This window comes from Notolabrus celidotus, chromosome 5 (genome assembly GCF_009762535.1).
Source record: "Notolabrus celidotus isolate fNotCel1 chromosome 5, fNotCel1.pri, whole genome shotgun sequence".
Taxonomy (NCBI): Eukaryota; Metazoa; Chordata; class Actinopteri; order Labriformes; family Labridae; genus Notolabrus; species Notolabrus celidotus.
In genome coordinates, this window is record NC_048276.1 from 858,059 (window position 1) to 873,082 (window position 15,024).

The 15,024-nt window shown below is 44.3% G+C and overlaps 1 protein-coding gene across 1 annotated transcript in view; it reads right to left on the bottom strand.

Moving 5' to 3' along the window:
• LOC117812650 (D-hydantoinase/dihydropyrimidinase-like) overlaps nt 1-14,227 on the bottom strand; it is a gene marked incomplete at its 5' end in the record, with an annotated part of 52,481 nt that extends 38,254 nt beyond the window's left edge. The window contains 6 exons of the mRNA XM_034683554.1: nt 1,569-1,637; nt 4,734-4,814; nt 7,090-7,151; nt 7,270-7,434; nt 9,565-9,749; nt 14,133-14,227. Coding sequence (XP_034539445.1) covers nt 1,569-1,637; nt 4,734-4,814; nt 7,090-7,151; nt 7,270-7,434; nt 9,565-9,749; nt 14,133-14,227 — 657 coding nt within the window. The remainder of the gene's footprint in view (nt 1-1,568; nt 1,638-4,733; nt 4,815-7,089; nt 7,152-7,269; nt 7,435-9,564; nt 9,750-14,132) is intronic.
• Between the last annotated feature and the right edge of the window lie 797 nt (nt 14,228-15,024).

Sequence of the window (15,024 nt, forward strand, 5' to 3'; positions counted from 1 at the left end):
ACTGGCTCCCGGTTGCTTTTAGAATAGATTTTAAAATGTTATTGTTTGTTTTTAAAGCTCTTAATGGCCGAGCCCCCCCCCCCCCCAGTACCTGACCGAGCTTCTCCAATATCATGTCCCTGCCAGGACATTGAGATCATCTGGTCAGTTGCTATTGGCCACTCCCAAAACCAGGCTTAAAACCAGAGGTGACCGAGCCTCTGTGGCGGCTGCCCCTCGGCTCTGGAACAACCTGCCCCAACAGATCCGCTCTGCAGGATCAATCGAGGTTTTTAAATCCTTAAAGACTCACCCCTTCTCCCTGGCTTTTAATCAACATTGAGTGGACATCTGGCGAAATCTTAATTGAATTTTAATTAGGGCCCGAGCACCACTGGTTGTTCTTCTAAGGATCAATTGTTATTCTTTGTCGCGCGACTTCAAACGCATTTTTGGCCCCCTGAACGTGAATGAAAGCGCGGATATTTTTGCACACTCATGGGGCCTGGTGAAAAATGTACTAATTTATGGGTCTCGCAAAAAAAATTGCAAAAATGTGCTCGCTAGCGGCCCCTAAAATTTTCAAAAATGCCTTCGTATTGGGGTTATTTTGAGTTGCATGCTTGAAAAATTTTATGCATATTTATGGCATCAGGACGCACAAAAAAGCCTCTTGCACCCATATCCCAAACTCAACAGGAAGAGCGCCACCTAGCTTTGAACATGAAAAATGGCGTCAAAATAAGGGTGCATACTTTCGCTATTAACTTCTAGAGCTTTTCTCCAATTCAGTCCAAACCAAGGTCAACCTATAGGAGACACCTTGACGAGAAAAAATTATCAGAACAAATTTTGATCAGACAAAAAATTGTGGGCGTGGCAGGCGTTGAGGCGGGGCTTCAAACGCACATTCAGCTTTGAATGTGGAGAATGACGCCCAAATAAGGGTGCATACTTTTGAGAGCTCCTCCTAGAGTTTTTCTCTGATTCAGTCCAAACAAGGCACATTCTATAGCAGACATATTGACGATTAAATTATTGTTAAAGGAATTATGTTCAGACTAAAATTGTGGACGTGGCACTCTGTCAAGTTTGGAGCTTTTCTTGGCAATCTGCCAAAAACTTGGAACATTTGCACCACCTGAGGCAGTATATACTCTCAGATCTAGCTTTCGCATCGTGTGGTGGCAAATATCAGGCGGCGGTTTACATGTGGCCACGGCTCCTGTAGGCGGCGGCCGCGGGTGTGCGAGGGCCCGTTCATCGCCGCTTGCGGCTTTAATTTATTTTATTCTATCTTATTTTATTATACATTTGCACTGTTTACGTATTGCTGTTTTTGTCCTGTACAGCACTTTGGTCAACTCCGGTTGTTTTAAACGTGCTCTATAAATAAAGTTTGAGTTGAGTTGAGTTGAGTCCAGTACCCAGCTACTGGACAGGTCTCCAGCCTTGGTGTCAGTAACAGGAAGCAAAAGATCTTAACAGAATACTGGATCTAAATCTGCACAGATCAAGAGTCCCTCACTGGAGCTTTAAATCCTCTTACACAGTCTATACTGTATGTGGACAGCATGTGTGTGTCGTACCTCTTCTGGTCTGCTCAGCACGTGTCCCTCTGGTCCAGTGATGCCCATCTGCAGCATGCGGCCCTGCTCCTGTTCACCAAACACACACAGAGAGTAACCTGTTAGCTCTTACATGGATCGGACTCAGGATCATTCAGAGGTTCGAGTGCTCGGGCTGATGTCAGCTCTTGGTCACACTCCAACATGATATTCTGTTTCTGTGTGAAGCATACAAGCCACCCTGCTGTCATCTGGATCAGGCCACACACGGAGGTCTGTGGGAAACCCGCACTGGTGAAGGTCTCTGGTGAACTCCAGGCCGAGCTCCAGAATATCTGCGGCTGCATATTTGTGTGTGTAGTAAACGCAGAGGTGACCCTGCATGGGGACACTTGGGCGGGACGTCTATGAGGGTCCATGTGGACCCTTTACAAAGATACGCTTCCACAAAGTGACTCAGGTTTAAGTGTTTAAGAACAACTGTCTGACATGGGCCAAGCTTTCCTAAGTCCATACAGGAAGGATGGACTCTAATGCTCCTGTGTGAACCAGCCTTGTGCAGAAGCAGCTAATCCATGGAGAGCTAGCTTCATACAAATCTACTAGTTAGCCTCGTACATAGATCTTTATGGAGCTAGCAGAAGCAGCTAATCCCTGGAGCTAGCTTCCCTTCCTCTGTGCTGTTTTGTTTAAATGCATCAAGCTGTGGAATGCTATGGATTTAGCGTGACCATGACAACTTCAAAACAAAAGACAGACTGGAGGGTAATGTAAGTTAGCTGAGGGAACTATAGGGAGGAAAACTGTGAGTCACTTCAGGCCGGCTGCCAAACACTTCCATCCCAGAGAGACCACACAGACCAGAAGCTCCACTTTAAAGGAGAAACTTGTTACTCAGACAGTTTTTCTTAACGGTGGTGACTGTTCGAGGAGCGAGAACCTGTTGATGACAGATTTGAAAAATCTAGACGTGTCTGCGTCTGAGATTAACTCCAGGTGTGTTTCTACATTAAGAATCCTGCAGCTCAGACATTACTGTGCTGAAGGTTAACGTCTTAGAGAGGAACTACAGACTAAAGATGCTTTTGAACCGCATGAACCAGGGTCTAAATTTAGTTCCTGGGTAGTTAATCTCCCCCTGAACAGCCCTTGCCTTTCAAAGCTCCAGGATCTTTGGGGGCGGGGCCTGCAATGCTGAACGTACCCTCAGTGTTTAATACCTCCTGAACTATTGGTCTTCTCTGAGCCTGATAGTGTGAATGCGTCTCTGTCAGCTCCCGGTGTTCCGGTTTTAAAAGTGACCCTGTAAACTGGAGACCTTCAGCTGAACGTGTCAGTGTTTGTGGAGTTTACACAGCTGTTGAAACACAGAGGGAGTTCCTGGGAATGCAAACTAGTTTAGTTTTTATTAAGATTTCAAAATATCTTCATCAGATATTTAATGATGGTCTAAAGACGTTTATGAGGGATGCATCCGGCTGAGAGTCTCCAGTTAACAGGGTCGCCGTTTAAACCAAAACACCGGCCGATCTCTGCGATCACGGCTTTTTGAGTTCAAAAGGATTTTAAAGCCGTGTTGAAACGTCTTTGCTACTCGCGCTTATCTCCTCTCACGTGTTGATTCAGTCATCGCTTTTTCCATGTTTATAACCACAGGCGCAAAATTTTCCCTTTTTTTAAACGTTTTCCTGCTTTTGGAGCAAAATTTTAAATTTGAGGAAAATTATTTTCTTCGGCAGGCTCCGGGTCAACTTTTTTTTTCAATTTTTTTGTCATTTTTTTTCCACCAAAATATTTTTTTTCAAAAAAAAAATTTCAAAAAATTTTTTTTCAAAAAAAAAATTCAAAACATTTTTTTTGAAAAAAATTTTTTTCAAAAAAAATTCAAAACATTTTTTTTTCAAATTTTTTTTTTCAAAAACAAATTCAAAACATTTTTTCCAAAAAAATTACAACATTTTTTTTTTCAAAAGTGACGTTTATGAGGGATGCATCCGGCTGAGAGTCTCCAGTTAACAGGGTCGCTGTTTAAACCAAAACACCGGTCCATCTCTGACATGGATTTTCACAAACTAAAACAACACAATAGTAATCTCCTCCATGCTAACAGGCTAACATGATGATGCCGACCTGTCCGTCTCCTCCTATGGTGTCATCTTTGTTGAATGGCCTTTGTCTCTTCCTTTCTGCCCTCTACTGGTCTGGAGGTGTAGTGCGATTATATATTTCTTTCTCCATACGTCACTGGCCTGATTTGCATAACCTCGGTGGAGACAGACAACAACGGGGCCACCGGATCCATTTGGTCCCTGGAACTAAAGGTGCATTTCGACCAAGAGTTCTGGGGTCTTTTAGCCCCCAGAACTACTTTCCCCTGAACTAAAAGGTTCCTGTTGTAGACTGTATGTAGTGACGTATGGAGGAAAAAATATATATTAAATAGTATTTTGAAATCTTAATAAAAACTAAACTAGTTTGCATTCCTAAGAACTCCCTCTGTGTTTCAACAGCTGTGTAAACTCCACAAACACTGACACGTTCAGCTGAAAGTCCCAGGACCTTTGAAAAGTACTACCCCCAAAGCAGGGGCTTCTCAGGGGGAGATTATCTACCCCTGAACTTAATGTAGACCCTGGTTGCTCCGGTCGAAACGCACATAGTTCTGGGGTCATCGTTATAGTTGTACTTTCAGTATGACCTGAACAAACCGTCTGTACATCAGGAGCTTTAAAGTAAAGTCATGACAACTTTGGTCTCAAGCATGATGAAGAGCAGACCCCCTCAAAGTCCTGATTCAAATCTGGGTTGGGGATCTAGGATTTGGAATGAATCAGATCCAACACACACATACATACACGGGACGTTACAGAGTCCAGGCTCTGTCTGGAGCTCTGACTAACACGACTACACTCCAGTTCAGACGCTGCATTGGTCCACAGTGCAGAGCCGTGCTGTGTTTACTACACCCACACATTAAACAGGAAACACTCCCCTTCATCACTGACAGCATGTTTAGTCTGCAGGTACACGAGAGGATCTGCGATAAGACTGGGAACTGAAGTGAACCACAGTAAATCAACTCAAACAGATCACAGAGCTGGAGGTGGAGGTGAAGGTGGAGGTGGAGGTGGACGAGGCAGGAGGGGAATAAAGAAGAAGAAGTTTTATATTCCTCTTGATTTTTACCTCAGCAATGATCTCTCCGTTCTCAGCGTGGACCTGAGCGATGCCTCCCCGCTCTGCCAGGAAAGTGAAGATCTCGTAGAGCTGCAGGAGGAGGAGGAGGAGGAGGAGGAGACACAGAAACAGTTGAATAACAGTGACGTGCTTTTTATATCAAACCCTGTTTACACAAGAATCAAACACTACATTTAATCCCAGGGGTCGGGCTGAAGCAGGAGGCCACAATTTACATGATTTGTGCGACCACGGCGCGCTGTAATTATCCTGTGTGGTCTCCAGGGCCCGTGTGGGATGTTGTAATGCTGCTGCGCCACAGTTCCTCATGAGCCGCATGACATCAGGGTTTCAAGGCTGAGTGTTCCTGCTGCCTCACGTGCTCCTCTGATTGACTGGATGCATGAGAAACTCTACGAGTCCTTCCTCACAGCGACAAACTTACACTTTACATCCCTGACGAGGAGGAGAGAGGAGGGAGGCTTCTCTTAAAGTCAGGACGTCAGTGTGAAATCTGAAGGTCATGATTTATTCACTTCCTGAGACACGGGGACGCTCAGAGCCAAACCCACGCCCTGATGTCATGTTTTCATGCTTGTTAATCAATTATATTATCACAGTTCGATTACTTTAAGAGGGTAATGATATTTAAGCAGCCATGAACACATGTTTACATCTTCAAGACCATCTTTAAAAAATACTCTCCAGTAAGAGACGACTGGCTTATAGTTAGAGCTGGATCAGGCTTGGACCAGGTCTTAGTTATGCTGCTATAGGCTTAGACTGACACACTGGGATCCTGTCTTTCCCTCTCTCTCCTCTCTCTGCCTGTCTCTCACTTTAACTCTTCCTGTCCCATTAAAGTTACTAACCATAGACCTTTCTGGAGTCCCTGAGCTCCCTTGTCTCGTAGGTTCCTCTGGATCTCTGCTGGAGATTCCTTTTTTGGAGTCTGTTATTCATCCTTTCTTTCTTTCTTTCTTTCTTTCTTTCTTTCTGTCTTTCTTTCTTTCTTTCCTTTAATTCTGTCCTTTCTTTTCATTCTTGCTCTCTTTACTTCTTTCTCTTTTACCTTTTTTATTCCTTCTTATTTTCTTTCATTCTTTCCTTCTTTCTTTCTTTCTCTCTTTCATTCCTTCCCTCATTCCTTCTTTCTTTCCTTCCTTCTTTCTTTCTTTCTTTCCCTTTTCCTTTCATTCTTTCATTCCTGCTTTCTTTCATTCCTTTTTCCTTTCATTCTTCCTTCACTTCTCTCTCTTTCTCTGTCTTACTTTTTTATTTCAATCCTTTTTCCTGCCATTCTTCCTTTCTTTCTCTCTTTGCTCTTTCCATGTTCCTTCATCCTTTATGTCTCCTTTCCTCATCCCATCCTTTCCTTCTGTCATTCCTTCACCATTCCTTCTCCTCTTTTTCTTTCTTCTGGTCTCCCTCTCTTTTCTCTTTTCTTAGACCTTTCTGGAGTCCCTGAGCTCCCTTGTCTCGTAGGTTCCTCTGGATCTCTGCTGTAGATTCCTTTTTTGGGGTCTGTTATTCATCCTTTCTTTCTTTCTTTCTTTCTTTCTTTCTTTCTTTCATTCCTTCCTTCTTTCTTTCTTTCTTTCTTTCTGTTACTCCTTTGTCCTTTCTTTCCTTTTACTCTCCTTCTTTCTTTCTTTCTTTTATTCCTTCCTTCCTTCCTTCTTTCTTTCTGTTACTCCTTTGTCCTTTCTTTCTTTCTTTTATTCCTTTGTCCTTTCGTCCCTTCCTTCTTTCTTTCCTTTAACTCTCCTTCTTTCTTTCTTTGTTCTTTCCATGTTTCTTCATCCTTTCTGTCTCCTTTTCTAATCCCGTCCTTCCCTTCACCATTTCTTCTCCTCTCTTCTGGTCTCCCTCTCTTCTCTCTTTTCTTAGACCTTTCTGGAGTCCCTGAGCTCCCTTGTCTCGTAGGTTCCTCTGGATCTCTCCTGCTGTGGACGTGCCAGACTCCAGCTGCTACAACTACTACTATCCGTCTCCCCACTATCATCTCTCTCTCTCTCTCTTCATCTCCCTCTATCCCTCTCTCCAACACGGTCTCAGCAGATGTGTGTCTAACATGAGTCTGGTCCTGCTGGAGGTTTCTGCCTGTTAAAGGAAGTTTGTCCTTGTTGCCACTGTAACTTGCTAAATGCTGCAAAGTGCTCTGCTCATGGTGGATTAAGATGAGATCAGAGTCCTGTCTGGAACATGGGACTGGATCTGATCTTGGTCTTGATGTTGGGTCTTTGTTAATAATAGAACATAGAGTCCGGTCTAGACCTGCTCTGTTTGTTGTGATTTGGTGCTTTATAAATAAAGATTGATTGATGAGACTTGTTAAGGGGTGGATGAGGATAATGTGATGTACCTCACTGTTGCTCATCTGGTAGTAGTCCTTGTAAGCCATGTAGACCTGGAACGAGTTCACACCTGTAACAGAAACACAACAAGAAGAAGAAAACACATGAATTTTTCGAGTCCTACAACAACACGTGTTAACGTTTAAAACCCCACACAGTCGTTTGTGTGTCACGCCGCCACAGCCCACCTTTCTCCTTGATGAGGGTGTCGACTTCCTGCTTCACGCTGTCGTTCCAGTGGGTGATGTCCATGTGGAGGGAGTAATCACAGCAGGACTTCTCGTCCGCCCACTGCCTCCACTGGTCGTAGGCCTCCATCAGGCTGCTGCCAGGGTCAGGGATCACGTGGTCGACTGGAGGAGGAGGCAGGAGGGATATTTAAGGAGAGAAAGGAGGTGAAAATGAAAGGCGTGACAGAGCGGGGTGTGGACGGTCTCACATGAAGAGAAGTGGACAGAGTGATGTCAGGATGTGTCTGCTGGTCTCTGTGTTATTCATGGTGCATAATCAGCTGTCTGTCTGAGTTCCAGCAGCCGGAGGGGACCGACCTCGTCAGACGTCACATCACATTTTCAACATCTCTGTCTGAGTGCAGGTGTCCTTGATGCATTCAGGGTCCACTGACACTGTGGGTATTTTCAGAACTTTGTCTTTGGTTGCATCAGCACAGTCACGTTTTTAGTTCTAAGAGCGGCACACAGGAAGTGGATTGAGTTTTCAGTGGAGCAGGGAGGTGAATCAGAGGACTTTAAGGCACAACAGATGGAAGTTCTTATGTTCAAATATTTAGTGTGTTGATTGGAGAGTAGTGACAAAATACTTCCTGGAGGATAAATCTGAATTATGATACAGAAATGTATAAAAATATATCCTCCCTACTGCTTTTAAACACATTTACTCTCTGGTCTGATGACATATTACAGTATATTATATTATGTTATATTATATTATATTATAGTATATTATATTATATCAAATTATATTATATTATATTATATTATATTATATGACATTATAGTATATTATATTATAGTATATTATATTATGTTATGTTATATTATGTTATATTATATTATGTGACATTATATTATATTATAGTAAATTATATTATATTATATTATATTATATATTATATTATATTTTATTACATTATATCATATCATATTCGATTCTATCACATTATATAATATAATATCATATCATATTAAAGTATATTATATTCTATCATATTATATTATTTTATTTAAATTTATTTTATTTCATTTCATTTTAATATGTATACAGACATATCAATATATACATACATATATTTATCATATTGCATATTGCACCTCAGCTTCATCACAGTGCAGGTTATATTTTTGTTAAATTTGTGAAATTACACATATTTATACCATGTGTAACATCTGTATAAATCTTTAGTTTTTAATCTATTATTATTTATTTTTTCTGTATTTGTGCTCTATTAATTTTGTACTACTCTTGCATGTCTGTGTTTCTGCAACAGCTGAATTTAAAGGATCAATAAAGTATTATTATCTTATATTAATAAGTCATGTTTAATGATTGTACATAGAGAAGAAGTTATACTGGGGTCAAATTCCTCCTATGTGTGCACATACAGCTGATTCTGATGATGTGAAATCAATAAACATGTCTGAATATGTCATGTTTGTTCTCTCTCAGATTATTCATGGACAGTCGATCCTCATCATACACAACATGTTATAAAAATCCTGCTTTATCTGAGTCAGCTGTAATACAATAAGGCCGCCTGCTGGCTCTCCAACTGACTGTGCTCTTATCTCATTAAAGGCGACCCAATCTGCTTATCTGCTCTTTGCATGTTAACAGGATCGAGCTGGAAACAGCAGTTAGAGCTGAAACACTGCTGTGTAGTACGGTGGCTCTCTGACCTTCCACACGAACACAACCTCATCTGTGAGAGACGGACAGATACAGTGTCACAGACGAACACAGAGAGCATGTTTCCACTCTCTCTCTCTCTGGAATATAATCCCTGAATGAAAGGAGCTCATGAATAGAGCTTACAGGGACACGCCTGTCTGTTTTAGACGCAGCGTTCTCCTGGCAGACAACGCGCAGGGCAGCAGCAGCAGCCGGCTCAAAGGAAGTTAATGGTATTAATGAGACTATAGTATCCAGCAGCTGTTAGCGTGTTAGCGTCTGGTGTCTGAGCTACATGAAGCTTGCATTTACATCCACACTGTGCAGCTATGCAGACAGACAGACAGACGGACAGTGGTGTTGTGTTTCTGTGGGAGAAGAGATTCTTTTAAACCCTCCTCCTGAGTCCTGCCCCCCCAAACACCAAACACTCACTCTTTTGTATGGTCCTGTTTTTGGAGGGCTGCCCAAATCCATCCAATAAAGCTTCTCCTCCCTTTCTCTCCCCCTCCCTCCCTCCCTCCTGCACTCTTTACCCTCCTCTAACTTTACTCTCTATGTTGCACGTCCTTTACCCGTCATGGTCGTGCCCCCGGCGAGAGCAGCCTTTGATCCCTGAGCGAAGTCGTCCACGGTGGTGGTTCCACGGTACGGCATCTGGAAGTGGGTGTGGATGTCGATGCCGCCGGGGATCACCATCTTCCCGTTGGCCTCGATGGTCTTCACTCCACCGGGAACAATCAGGTTGTCTCCGATCTGCCTGTTGGAGGGAAGGGGGACGGTTTCATACTTCAGAACTATTTAAGAACAAAAGATTTCAGACAGCAGAATAAATCATGTGGTTTTCCCCCGTCCTCACTATAATCATGCATCACAATGGAAGAAATCTGCATCTTGCACGCCATGAACGTTTCAAAACCTCAATCTGTCTCCCTGTGTGCAGAATGCTCATCCCTGTTCCCCAAAAACACTAAGCAGAGTCCTCTAATGAAGCACAGTTCTTTAACTCCAGACTTTGAGCTTTAAAAGACGACACAGAGAAGATTCTTATATTTAAGAGGCTGAGACCAACAAACGTCTGACTCGTGCAGAACTGGGTCGAGTTTGGCAGGCTAAACAAGATGCCCCAGACATCCCTCTGCCCAGCGACGCTCTGCAGCTCATCCAGGGGGATTTCAAGGCGTTCCCATGCCAGACAGGATATTTAATCCCTGCAGAGAGTTCTGGGTCTCCTCCCAGTTTGAGTGCTCGGAAAACCCCCAAAGACACCCAGGGGGCGACCTTATCAGACTCCCAAACCACCTCAACCCCTACGTCTGAGTCCAGCCATCACAGACTCCCTCGTGTGCATGTGTTTAAAGAAGTTATTGGTAGATAAAGAAGTTGTATTAAAGTCATGCCTGAAGCAGCACATTGTCACCATGTCAACACTTCAACACTCGGCCCTGTTGTTCAGACTTTACAGAGCAGACCGGCCAGACACTCAGACGGGCAGGCAGAGGCCGGAGTCTCTGTGAGGCTGCCAGCAGCTCAATGCTCCAGCAGGCATCTGGGTGCTTATTATGCAACACCATGCTTTCTGTGGGTGCCTCACTCCTCGCTCTCAGGGACGGGAACGGGGGGGGGGGACGGGGGGGGGGGGGGGGGGACAAAGAGACTATAATTGGAAAATCAAGAGGGAGCTGAACGGGAGGGAACGAGAGGACAGGCGGATTCAGGGAGACACAGAGAGAGAGGAATTCAAACTGCCCTCGCCTTGTCTGGCCGGGCGGGACGTGAAACTCTGGACTCAACGGGCTGCTATCACTTTGTCCTGGAGCCAACTGCCTCCGAGCTGAACCCTCAAAAACAGGGACTCTGATTCTGGTCCAGACCGGCCAGCAGGACACTGTGTGCCTGGAGGAGCAGCTTGTGCTCGCACACGTTTCCTCTGAAGTTAACTTTCACTCATTCTGCAGGAAGAGTTAATGAGGACTCTAAATTTGGATCAGGGTTTCCAGACAATAACAGCAGAAGATAAAATCCCCTGAAGAACAAAAGTTTTCTTTGACTGGACTCTTCCCTCATAAAGAATCTGATCATGATTCAACAAGGACTGCAACTACAGAATATCAAAATGTGACAATTTCTTGTTGCAAAAAGTAGTCCAAAAAAAGAAAAACAGCTGATCCTTACATTTAAGAAGTCAGACTTAGCATCAGGTCAAAATAATCACTTAAAAAATGACTGAAACTATTAATAATAAAATGTTAAATCTATTAATCTGTCATTTCTTGCATCTCTGGATTTAAATAACAGCTTCACTATGATTATTAATTTCTCTTAAAATAATTTGAGTTTACTTGAATTCATCAAAAACAACCTCCTGTTTTTTTCATGGTTCCATGGTGCACACTTTGGATTTCATGGAGACTATTTTCAGCATTAATCAGACATTTTGAGACTTTAATTTAGAACACTTTGAGGTTTTAGAAAGATGTAGGCTCCAGCTTCTTGCTATGATTGTCCACGTGTGTGCAAGAATCACGAGGGATGTGAGCGTTTAGTCCACAAAAGCTGGCAGCACAATTATTAATGTTGTGATCACTGTAGGTCTGAATTGTCGGCCATATATCATATCTAAGCTGTAGTGCAGACACCCACCACTAGCTGGGGCTGTAGCTCCAATTAATGGCTATCATAATGCTATAATGCTCTACTACCTGGATGTAAACAAGCACAGCGGAGAGATGGTAATGCAAAACCAGCGTAGCTCCAATTAATGGCTATCATAATGCTATAATGCTCTACTACCTGGATGTAAACGAGCACAGCGGAGAGATGGTAATGCAAAACCAGCGTAGCTCCAATTAATGGCTATCATAATGCTATAATGCTCTACTACCTGGATGTAAACGAGCACAGTGGAGAGATGGTAATGCAAAACCAGCGTAGCTCCAATTAATGGCTATCATAATGCTATAATGCTCTACTACCTGGATGTAAACGAGCACAGCGGAGAGATGGTAATGCAAAACCAGCGTAGCTCCAATTAATGGCTATCATAATGCTATAATGCTCTACTACCTGGATGTAAACGAGCACAGCGGAGAGATGGTAATGCAAAACCAGCGTAGCTCCAATTAATGGCTATCCTAATGCTATAATGCTCTACTACCTGGATGTAAACGACCACAGTGGAGAGATGGTAATGCAAAACCAGCGTAGCTCCAATTAATGGCTATCATAATGCTATAATGCTCTACTACCTGGATGTAAACGAGCACAGCGGAGAGATGGTAATGCAAAACCAGCGTAGCTCCAATTAATTGCTATCATAATGCTATAATGCTCTACTACCTGGATGTAAACGAGCACAGCGGAGAGATGGTAATGCAAAACCAGCCTAGCTCCAATTAATGGCTATCATAATGCTATAATACTCTACTACCTGGATGTAAACGAGCACAGCGGAGAGATGGTAATGCAAAACCAGCGTAGCTCCAATTAATGGCTATCATAATGCTATAATGCTCTACTACCTGGATGTAAACGAGCACAGCGGAGAGATGGTAATGCAAAACCAGCGTAGCTCCAATTAATGGCTATCATAATGCTATAATGCTCTACTACCTGGATGTAAACGAGCACAGCGGAGAGATGGTAATGCAAAACCAGCGTAGCTCCAATTAATGGCTATCATAATGCTATAATGCTCTACTACCTGGATGTAAATGAGCACAGCGGAGAGATGGTAATGCAAAACCAGCGTAGCTCCAATTAATGGCTATCCTAATGCTATAATGCTCTACTACCTGGATGTAAACGAGCACAGCGGAGAGATGGTAATGCAAAACCAGCCTAGCTCCAATTAATGGCTATCATAATGCTATAATACTCTACTACCTGGATGTAAACGAGCACAGCGGAGAGATGGTAATGCAAAACCAGCGTAGCTCCAATTAATGGCTATCATAATGCTATAATGCTCTACTACCTGGATGTAAACGAGCACAGCGGAGAGATGGTAATGCAAAACCAGCGTAGCTCCAATTAATGGCTATCATAATGCTATAATGCTCTACTACCTGGATGTAAACAAGCACAGCGGAGAGATGGCAATGCAAAACCATCACAGGCATGTGGACGTCGACCTGCAGGGAGGACCAAGGCGGGTGGTGCTAGCTCGGCGGCTGTGGCTCAGTGGGTGGAGTCGGTCGTCTGTCAATCTGAAGGTTGGCGGTTCAATCCCAGCTCCGGCAGTCACATGCCGAAGTGTCCTTGAGCAAGACACTGAACCCCGAATTGCTCCCTCTGTTGTTCAGAGGTGTGTGAATGAGAACGAATGTAATCAACTGATACTGATGGTCCCTTACAGGAGCAGCCTCTACCATCAGAGAGTGAATGGGTATGAATGGGTGAACGTGATGAGTAGTGTAAAAGCGCTTTGAGTGGTCAGAAAGACTAGAAAAGCTCTATATAAGAACAAGTCCATCTACCATTTACCATTTACCAGCTCCAAAAGTGTTAGCCTAACTCTGCAAACCAATTCAGGATTTTCACGTGACATCACACACTTATGGCCCCGCCCCCCTGGAGGGCAAGAAAGTCCTCTTCCTGCAACAGGGAAATGAAGAGCTGGACTCTTTGATCCTGACAGTCTGGAGATAAAGTGGTCTGAGGTGAGGTGAGGAGAAGGTTCATATTTAGTGTGGAGGCTTGTAGTGATGGTTTAACACGTCTGCATGAATGATATCAGTCACCTTCACTCTGATGAGGAAGAGTTCCTCACCCTACAGCCCTCAGACTGCAGCGTCACTGACCCCACCGGATCCTGAACACTTTATCTGTCTGTCCTTTTAGAGGCTTTCATCCTGGAGGCGGTTTAAAGGGAAGGGTTCTTCTTTAGATGAATGTAAACATCACCAACGTGAAGTTCAGTGATATTAATATGTCTTATTCTGAAGAGATGGACGATTAAGGAGCTCCACAGAAAGTTCAAAGTCCCACCAGGAAGAACTTCATTTCTGTTCGTCATCTGATCTCCAACGAGAGGGATTAACTTGAATAGGTAAGAAACGATGATCCGGGGAACAGGTGGAGGATTAACAGAGAGTGGGAGTGAATGAAAACAGAGCAGAGAGGAGGACGGCTCAGCACTTACTTAATGACGCCATCCTCCATGTAGATGTCCGCATGGAAGGACTGGTCATCGTTCACGATCCTCCCGCCTTTCACCAAAAGCCTGTCGCTCTGAGGAGAGAGGGAGGAAGAGGAGAGAGGGAGGAAGAGGAGAGAGGGAGGAAGAGGAGAGGAGAGAGGGAGGAAGGGAGAGGAGAGAGGGAGGAAGAGGAGAGAGGGAGAAAGAGGAGAGAGGGAGGAAGAGGAGAGAGGGAGGAAGAGGAGAGAGGGAGAAAGAGAAGAGAGGGAGGAAGAGGAGAGAGGGAGGAAGAGGAGAGAGGGAGAAAGAGGAGAGAGGGAGGAAGAGGAGAGAGGGAGGAGAGAGGAAGAGGAGAGAGGGAGGAAGAGGAGAGAGGGAGGAAGAGGAGAGAGGGAGGAAGAGGAGAGGAGAGAGGAAGAGGAGAGAGGGAGGAAGAGGAGAGAGGGAGAAAGAGGAGAGAGGGAGGAAGAGGAGAGAGGGAGGAAGAGGAGAGAGGGAGGGAGGGGAGAGAGGGAGGGAGAGGAGAGAGGGAGAAAGAGGAGAGAGGGAGGAAGAGGAGAGAGGGAGGGAGAGGAGAGAGGGAGGGAGAGGAGAGAGGGAGGGAGAGGAGAGAGGGAGGGAGAGGAAAGAGGGAGGAAGAGGAAAGAGGGAAGAAGAGGAGAGAGGGAGGGAGATGAGAGAGGGAGAAAGAGGAGAGAGGGAGGGAGAGGAGAGAGGGAGGAAGAGGAGAGAGGGAGGGAGAGGAGAGAGGGAGAAAGAGGAGAGAGGGAGGAAGAGGAGAGAGGGAGAAAGAGGAGAGAGGGAGGAAGAGGAGAGAGAGGGAGGAAGAGGAGAGAGGGAGAAAGAGGAGAGAGGGAGGAATAGGAGAGAGGGAGGAAGAGGAGAGGGAGGAAGA